This window comes from Poecilia reticulata, chromosome 2 (assembly GCF_904066995.2).
Source record: "Poecilia reticulata chromosome 2, P_reticulata-male-v2, whole genome shotgun sequence".
Classification (NCBI taxonomy): Eukaryota; Metazoa; Chordata; class Actinopteri; order Cyprinodontiformes; family Poeciliidae; genus Poecilia; species Poecilia reticulata.
The window spans coordinates 10,037,316-10,046,685 of NC_088831.1; the positions used below are offsets into that span (position 1 = coordinate 10,037,316).

Consider the following 9,370-nt stretch of genomic DNA (forward strand, 5'->3'; position numbering starts at 1 on the left):
ATCCCTTATCTACGTTCATATTGAGCACAAGCATAGAAAACACATTACTGTACAAAAATCAAATCAAATAAAATTTTATTTGTATAGCACCTTCCAGCAAAGGTCAAAGTTTACATTATTTTATTGGCAACATTCAAGTTAAATGGCAGCATACAGAAATCACTTTGTGTCAGAAAACAACAAAGAAGTAACATCAGACTTCAACCCAGATGCTATAGTGCTGAATTTTGCATCATTAGAACAAAAATGAACTACATAACTTTCACTCTATAGTTCCAGTTTTAACTTAAGGTTCACACCTGAACTACAAGTTTTAATGTTCAAATACAAATCTGAAATGTATTCAATCCCCTTTTATCTGGATATCCCTAAATAAAATGCAGCAGAATCACTTCATAGTCTGAAACTGATGAGACATTTAGAACAGATTTATTCTTTTTACTTTTATTTTTCTAGTTTGATTGTCAAAGTTATTTTGGATGTGTTTTGAAGGCAGCTTTAGGAGAAAAATAAACATGCATTGCTGCTTAATATTTGCCATATTTGCACAATATTTAATTAAACCTATAAAGAACAAAGATCACAGGGAAAGGAATTGAGCAAAGAATCAAAATCTTTAAGTAGAAACTTATTTTGGTTTCTTGAGCTACAACAGCTTAGTCTGCTGTGGAACAATGTTGCAACGTTTTCCGAAGAGCTAATATCATTCTTCACTGTGATTGACACTGAAACAGCAGTCATCTCTGACAGCATTAAGTGTTTAAGGTATCCCTGGCTGGTTGTCCCTCAGGCTCTTGTTGAGAAGAACTTCAGTCTTCTGACAAATTCCAGCATAGTATAAATATTTCATCTTCTCTGTGGAGATAATCCACCATGTTTCTAAGAGCAGCAGCATTTCTCACACATTACTGACGTCCTCCACCCCGTTGCAGCAGTCTTCGGCCGGCAGCATGAAGCGGATGTGTCGGTTCCTCTCCCAGCCGCGGCGGATCTTCCTGAGCCGCCTGGCTACGCAGGGCAGACAGAGCGCCGCGCGGCCCAGCAGGACCACGAAGGGCAGAACCAGGACCAGGACGAATGTGGGGGGCATGTAGAAGTGGTACCGTGCAAGAACAAAGGCGTGATTCCACCCGTAGAAGAGCGTGTGGACGGTGGCCATGAACAAGGCGCAGTAACCAAGTGTAGACTGCGAAACATCAAGCAAACATAAAAAAAAAATTTATACACACTACATAACATCAGAAAAATATGTAATTGTGATGAAGCTGCAAACTCTTTGGGGCGTGTCTGCAAACTACCCATAAAATGCATCATGTGTTTTGGCAGAGACAGAGAGTCAGCAAGTCCATAGCATTAGCTGACTGTTAGAGGCCACAGCAGAGCCTGAGGACACACGCTGACCCACCACTCCTGACCTAAAGAGACCCCACTGGTGTTTTTCTCTGTGACTGTGACAGACTGAGCTGCTTACTGCACCTTCAGGGGCCACAAGCCACGAAAAACGTCCCAAGGTTGTCTGGGCTACAGAGCAGGGGTTAAAAAGAAAACAAAAACAGTCTTGTTTGTCTGTGTGGAATCGACTGGAGTATTTTGGCTCTATATTTATGCAGTTCATCCAAAATGGAAAACCCTCCGTGAAAAACTAAGCACACCCTTTACTCTTTCATTGCAGGTGTTTAATGATTTGGAGTCTTTATTTGTACCAACAATGCTACGAAGAAAATACATGAAGAATTACCTTAAGGAAGAAATTGTTTCTGCCTGTAAATCTGGGAAGGGTTGTATGGCTTCTACCAAATAATTTCAAGTTCATCATTTTTAAAAAAAGGAAAACATTTTAGACAGCTGCCAGTCGTTTCTGTAGCAGATGTTTCAGAAAATTCACTCAATGCTCAGAGAATCTTCAACAACCCAACAGCTTCTTTTGAAGTTCCCAATGTGTTAAATGGTAAAAAATTGTGCATTTACAACTAGAAAAAACTGAGCAGATGAAGAAGACATAGTTGTGTCTTGAAAAAAACTTAGGTTTGCAAGAATCTGGCTTGAGAGAAAAGAGGAGAGGTTAACTGCATAGAGCCATGTTTGGTGAAAAACAGTATATGAGCAGAAACACCTCATCCAGACTTTTGTTGTGTATTTAGCAGGCCAATGAGCACGCTTATCCTGCAGCTTCGCCCAGCGACTCTACATGTACCAAGCTCTAACTCGCCTTTCCTCTCGTCGCCACGTGACTAATCTGACGGCCAGCGGATTACCGAGAGATGAAAGTGGGGTCGGGGGAAATGCAGCACAGGCAGACTGCGAGTCCTGGAAGACCCCAGGCCTCGAGGAGGGAAGAAAAGGAAGTGTGTGCATGCTGAGTCACAACACTTTGGTGGCTTTGTCACAGGATAAGTTTAGCTGTGAATCTGGGGCAGCTGCAGGAGCGGAAAAGCTTGGCGTTTACATGTGTGGGACATTCAGAGTCTTACTTACAGGAGGAATAGTGTGTCTCTGAGGGGATATTACCTTGGAAGTGAAACTAAAAGTGAAACATACCTGGATGAAGCTGAACTCCCTCCAGTTGATGGTGCCAGCAACTGAAGGTAGAGAGGTGACCGCCAGCAGGGAGAGCAACCCGAGGGCCATGATGCCCACGGAAAGGTACAACTCCTTCCTCCACACTTCCTCATCCACCGAAAAGTCCTCCATGCTCTTTTTCAAAGAGGAAAAGAGGAGAGGTTATGGCACTGCTCAAGATCAAGACATCTAGCTCCACTGTGGCTTCACCCCACCTGCTTGTAGGCCATGTTGATAAACTGGGCGGATTTCCTCAGAGGAAGACACAGGCTGTAAACGGCATGCAGGGCGGCGCACAGGAAGCTACAGAGTCCTAGCTGCTTTCTGCTGGTCAGCCAGCGGTCCAACCAGTTGGGGAAGCGATTGTACTTGGTCCCTGACCACAGCTGGAGGACGGCGGCCAACAAACCAGGCAGGTAGACCAACGCCAACATTACCAAGGCCACCGATGGAAGGGTGACGTTCACCACTTCTATGGGCATTTTGTAGAAGGCGCCTTTGTGCTGCGTGATGAAAGGATGCAACACGTCCTGGACGAAGTTGTACAGGTAGAAGAAGATGAAGAGGATCAACATGCAGAGGACAGGGAGGCGCCAGGATGGGAATAAGTAGAGTGGCAGATTTTCAATCTCCAGAGAAGAAGAAAGGAGGCCCATGTCGACGGGGACGAAGCCCATCCTATGGCAGATTGACTTCACTAAGTTCTTGGCCGTTTGGCTGTTGCTGCACAGGAAAACCTGCAGGCAAAAACATGAAACAAACCATTTATTGCTTCCAAAAACATTTAAGTCAATAAGCAAACCATCACTGAAAACTGGTGATCTTTCCTACCTGCCTGCCTCCATCTCGGGCACCCATCTGCAGCGTCCAGGCGGATACGGTGTTGAACCCCTTAACCACAAAGCTTCCAGGGAAATAGTCTGCCAGGAGCTCGGCGTTGGATGGACCCTTATGGTTGATGCTTAAACTGTTGCTAACATCCACCAAGGTCTTTCCAGCCAGCGTCTGCTTCAAGTCCATCAGCGTTGAGTGATGCTCAGGGTAAACTGCAACAAAGATCAAGTCTGCCTTGTTGGCTGCTTCCAACTGGGTGGTCACCTGGAACGCAGATGTTTTTAATGCTCCAATGGTTCAAATGCGATTATTTTCAAACTGATGGACAGGAAAGTAGAGGTGAAAAGGAATTGGTGTAGCTCATTTGTCAAATATGGTGGTTAGTGTGTTATGATTTGGGCTGGACTCTACTTAAGCTCCACTAAACACCTCCAAACCAGTAGAGATGTTTCATAAAAACAAGATAAAGACCCCAAACATGATTCTCCTCCATCATGTGGGAAGATTCTTTAACAGCTAAAATCTATACCAACATTCTTTACAATATGCAAAGGAGGCCATTCAAAAGGAAAATCCCCTGAAACCAGTGTGGCTCAGAGAGTCACCAGCACCCAGCACCTTGTGTCTGTGAATCACAGACTCCAAGCAGCCACAGCATGCAAGTGACCTGCAACAAAATAGTCAGGATGACTGTTTTCGACAGATAATCCCTGGATTTAGGAGGTATTTTCATTTCAACATTGTGAAACTGAAATGTCTGCAAGTCTTGAATGTGCACACTGGATTGTTGTTTAAAATATTTCATTGAAAATATGAAGGGGATATCTTCCTAAACATTACAGAAAATTTTATAGTTATTAATTCATCTTTATAATCTGTATATGATGTTTTTGTCATTTTTCAAGCACAAACTTTTGTTGGTGTATTTTCTTCAGCCCCCTTTAGTCTAATACACCTAAATAAAACTTAATCCAACCAGCTCAGAGAGATTTAACTTTGTAAAATGCAGCTTTAACCTCAATAAATTATGTAGTCATGATAACAAAAGTAATTACCCTTCGTGGGAAACGAATGATGTATAATCATCTCCAGAAGGAAAGAAACAAAAACACCAATTACACAAGGAGTGTGTGTATCACCTCGGCCTCCTCCGGGAACAGAGCTACGAAGCGTGTGGGGGTCCGACTTCCCACCACGACTTGGTAGCCAGAGGCCACCAGCCTCCTGGCCAATGAGCGAGAGAAGTCTCCAGTGCCCAGGATGCCGATCACCGGGCTGCTGAGATCCGGCACAGCATCTTCAAAGTGTCTGGCTCCCCCGTCGCCTCTTTCTAGAATTAAACGCCTTGACATCTCATCAGGCATGATGTGCTAGCAAATCTGCAGACATCAGACAGGATCATGGGTTAGATTAATGATTATGTGATTTCCTCAGATCCAAACTGGACATTATTGTCTATCATGACATTAATCTGACAAAAGCTGAAATAAAAGTAACACTAATAATAGATTTGCCGGTGGGTTTCTATCTGTCTGCTTGTTTTTAGAACAGAGAAGCCTCATTCCTATTATCTGAGTCTCAGCTGGCATGTCCTACATCTGTCAAAGCTGCTGCCACCCAACATTAGCAGAAATGGATATCAGGCAGTCTAAATATGGTAGCAGCTACTTCCATGGTTAGTAATAACCAACTCACTTAAAACTCTGCATTATGTGAACTTCATGCAGACTTTAGAAGTCTGTCAGTTTCGCCAAACTTCTCTCCAGAGTTAAAGTCAACACGTGTAAGGACGTTAAGGTGCAAAACCGCGAATAATCAGGAAACCGTCTGTATTATGTTAAGAGTTGTTTTAAAGCAGCTAAAATGTGTTTATTAAAGTGTTTAATAACACCGTTTCTTAACCAAAACAGAAAAACTACTTAAGCCACCATGCTGGCTGTCCTTGTGGAAACTTTACTCTCTTTTAATTCGAAACCAACAAAGTTAAAAATAACGCAAACATCTCGAGAAATACCTCAGAAAACACACTGACGCTTCAGCAGCGTTCTAAAAGTCACAATTGTACTTACAGACAGCACTTTGTTCTACCCGTGTCTCCGTTTTCAGTAAACTGCAGCGGGTTCTTCCTCGTCGGATGACGCAGCAGCCAAAGCCACGCCCCCGCATGTCAGGATAAGATAAAAGAGCGCGCGTGACGTAGGCTGCGTGCTACAGGTGACAGGACGTGACCAACTCGGTGTTTAGAGCGTCATTTGCAGCTTAGGACAGGAAATAAAATGCAAGTAAAAAACAAAAACGTGCACGATTTTATGGAAGTTTTCAGTGGGACAGTTTAAAGTTTTAACTAAGATCATTTGAGGACAATACTATTTTTTCATATTTTAAAATTAATAAATAGGATAATATTTCTGCTTCAACTGTAAAGCATCATGTTTTGTGAATAATTGTAACGAGAGCTTAGACAGTGACAAAAAGAAAGTTATGCAATTTTATTTGTTGGTAAAACTATTTAAATAAAAAATGAATTAGCTGCAATTAAAATAGTTAAAATAATGTAACCAATCATAAAAAAAGACAAAATTGACTGTTTTTGCACATTCCTAAACAGATACCTAATCTTGAAACCATCATGTACTGTAGATGCAGGAGGCGCCTAGGTGAAAAAAAGTATACTTTTGTATACTTCAAACATACTTGAATTTGTGAAAGTACACTTTAAGTATACTAATTATTAAGTGCACTACCTATAAGTATATCTGAAGTATACTAAAAATACACTTGTACCAATTTCGAAATTAGTACTTTAAACACACTTAAACATAATTGTACCAAAATACACTTTTAATATATTAAATAAAAGTATACTTTAAGTTAACAAAATATGAATTAATATGTATGAATTTTTAAGTGCCTTAATAATCTTTTACTATTATTAAAATTGCATACAATAAAAATATGATAATCATGATGTCATTTTTTAAGAAAGTATCCAATAAATTTTCAGATGTGTGATGTAAAACCTTATAATCAACGGCCTTAGCTCCAGTTCATACTCCAGACCAGATGGTGGCGGTATTGCACATTTTCATTTATTTAAAAAACACCACAAAGAGAAGAAAAAACTTGAACGCAGGGAAGATAACAGACGCTGTTCAAATTCGGCATTTTTACTCGCATAATATTGCCTTAAAAGTAGAGAGGACCTTGACAATAGTTACTCATTTTGGTAAATTCAAGCTGGTGACGTCCTAGTCCGAGTTAGACGACAACACAACGGGACAACAACCGATGGAAATGAAATGTGTGTCACAAAAGGAGCCCGGAGGAACGACGGCTGCTAAGTGATGCTAGCTGGTGGTAAGTTTGCTTATTAATTATCTTCATTTAATTATAAACAGTGCAGTAAAGATATATAACTTGGTTTCTTAAATAATTATTTTATCAATTTTATTGTGACTTGTCTGATTATTACTATAGCAATCATTCAGCTTCATGTTATAACTGCATGGAGGCTGTTTGTTGCGACTTATACTTTAATTCATAAACTAACCTGGTTTTAATTAAGCTCCATAAGACAAAGAGACTTTGATTTTGTGAGGTGGTTGCTGTTCTAACTCGTTCATCAATGATTTTATATTTAACATATGTTTGCAGTCTAACTAAGCAAATGAAGATGAAGGAGGAAGCCAGAGAAATCAGGTGTTGGGAAACCTAAAGACTTTCTGTCTCTGACTCCACCAGATCACCAACCAGCTCTGAGGATGAACCTCCACATCGTCTTCATGATGTAAGTTTGTTTTTTCAATGAGGAGCTAGCTACATTTTCAACAACAAAAACTGCTGTTACCAACACTAAGTGCTTAATAAACATAATTTGATTTAAAGGTAAAGAATTTTTCTCTTGTTAATCTAACATTTATATTTCATTTTTTTTATTTGTTGTTGACTTTCAGGGATGGACTGGTGACCTGTCCAGGATGAACCCTGCCTCTCATCTGATGGCTGCTAGAGATGGGCACCACCAGCCCCCCTCACCACCCTGCAAGGATCAGTGTGTTCAGATCATGGATGGAAAGATTTTAAGGTAGTTTGTCTCCTTAAGTCCACACTTAAAACAGCTTCATAGTTAATTCCAACATCAACTGATTCTATGACATTGCTGACTATTTTTTTTCTACTTCTAACATAAACAGGCAAAGACACCCAGAAATGTTTTTCCACCCCAGGCATCCGGTCCCAATCATCAGTTCTGATGATGTCACATGCATGGCGAGTCCACGTCTTAAAATTGAAAGTATTATTTTTTTATTTGCCATTTTTCTGTTCTCTTTAAATACAAATATTTTCTCTGTTTAATTACTCTATTGTTATTTTTTGTAGGTTTCCGTAAGGTGCAGTGAACGGGAATGTTCTGTCGTTGATCCTCACTATCATGTTTTATTGTCACACTTAAATTTTCATGTTCATTGTGTTCATTTTTGATGTGTAAACTGATAATTTATGTAAAGTTTATAAAGTTGTGAGTAAAATTGGACAATTTTAAAATGTTGGTAATAAAACAATATTTGAATTACCCTGAACATCTTGTGTAATTAATCTTTCCATGTAATTTTAGCCTAAAACAATGTAAGTACTGTAGTGTAGTTATGCATGTCATGTACAAAATAGGTACGTAGGAATAAAGACTTTCACGAGTAATTAAAATTGTAGTTTATTATCAATAGCAGGAAATCAAAAATAAAAATTAAGTGTAATTTAAAAACATTACTAATATATAATAATAGTATATTTAAAATATATTTGAAGTATATTAAATATATATTTTTAATATAATTCTGAATTATACTCAAAATATAATAATTATATCAAAATATAATAAGGCTCTGAAATATATTTAAAAAGTATACTTCAAGTACACTAAGTACACTTGAAGTTCCAAAAAAGTACGTATAGTATACTAAAATATATAAGTTGTAATTTCATACTATTTAAACACAACTAAAGTATACTAAGCACAAAATTAGATGCTCCAAAATAGTACAGTTTAAGTACATCGATAAAAGTATACTAAAGTATGTTAAAATTTAGTATACTTTTTTTCACCTGGGCATTCTTCTGTGTACATTATGTTCTACAAATATAAAACAAGACAAATAATATACAAATTTTGAAAACTGTGATAAGTTGGGACTACAAAGTATTTCCCCCCATTTCTTTTTGCACTGTATGCCGCTGAAGGAAGCATTGGTGTTTATATAGGTAGTGACGTCACATGGTGAGGCATATTAGTGCCACCTGGTGTTAAAAACTTCAAAAACAAAAGATTTGCTGATCGATTTCAGGCAAAAATCAGACTGCCACAACATCTAGACTTACAACCATCAGAGATCAGCGCATGTAGACTGTAGAGTGTATTACAAGCTGGTTTGGTAATGCACCAGTAATTAGTGATCTTAATTTAATCTCAGAACTCTCAACATACCACCCCTGTTGTCAAAGGATTAAACACAATTAAGAGCTGATTAGCTCATATTAGCAAGCTAACACTAATTTAAGAGGTAATTTGGCTCCCATTACACCTGTTAAATATAAGCAGGTGTTAGCATTGTGAGCACATGATGACAGTAGCCTTCAGCTGCTTTTGTATAACAATACTTAGAGGTTTGAGGCTAATCTCATATACCCTCTGTCTGAAAATGGTTTTAATATTGAAGTCCTCCTGTTCCCCTCCTGTTTTCAAAGCTGGTGTATTTGATAAACTGGCCTTGGGATCGGTAGAAAAAAACCAAACGCGTGTTAAAAAGATGTCTGACCGCAGGTTACACACTGTCACCATGACTTCATCATGTCTGCCTTTGCCACTTGCAAAAGGTTGAATCCCTGAGGCGGGCTGTGCTACATCAGTGTCGCCGCACACAAATATGTACGTTCTCACACACGAACCCTTTTCTTCCCTCATGCTCTCTCATGGCTCTCT

General features: G+C 39.3%; 1 protein-coding gene and 1 long non-coding RNA gene across 3 annotated transcripts; one reads left to right on the forward strand and one right to left on the reverse strand.

The window, feature by feature from the left end:
* Positions 1-58: 58 nt before the first annotated feature.
* Positions 59-5,595, reverse strand: steap3 (STEAP family member 3, metalloreductase). The gene is made up of 6 exons (XM_008428305.2): positions 5,463-5,595; positions 4,533-4,772; positions 3,391-3,657; positions 2,775-3,296; positions 2,539-2,694; positions 59-1,186 (listed from the first exon to the last, which is right to left on the reverse strand). Exons 2-6 carry the CDS (start codon positions 4,755-4,757, stop codon positions 899-901), a joined length of 1,458 nt encoding a protein of 485 aa, XP_008426527.1. The 5' UTR covers positions 4,758-4,772; positions 5,463-5,595; the 3' UTR covers positions 59-898.
* Positions 5,596-6,432: 837 nt separating this feature from the next.
* Positions 6,433-7,973, forward strand: LOC108167255 (uncharacterized). Of its 2 annotated transcripts, XR_001777607.2 has the most exons (5): positions 6,433-6,750; positions 7,135-7,180; positions 7,347-7,477; positions 7,587-7,687; positions 7,774-7,973. It is a non-coding gene; the product is annotated as an uncharacterized LOC108167255 (long non-coding RNA). The 2 variants fall into 2 exon arrangements; XR_014090162.1 differs by having other exon boundaries at positions 6,438-6,750; positions 7,587-7,973.
* The last annotated feature ends 1,397 nt before the right edge of the window (positions 7,974-9,370 follow it).

Coding starts and splice junctions, on each gene's coding strand:
- steap3 (XM_008428305.2), bottom strand. CDS start 4,757: ATGCCTGATGAGATGTCAAGGCGTTTAATTCTAGAAAGAGGCGACGGG. Junction 3,658..4,532: donor TGTTCCCGGAGGAGGCCGAG/GTGATACACACA, acceptor TCTGCGTTCCAG/GTGACCACCCAGTTGGAAGC. Junction 1,187..2,538: donor GGGAGTTCAGCTTCATCCAG/GTATGTTTCACT, acceptor GATGTTTCGCAG/TCTACACTTGGTTACTGCGC.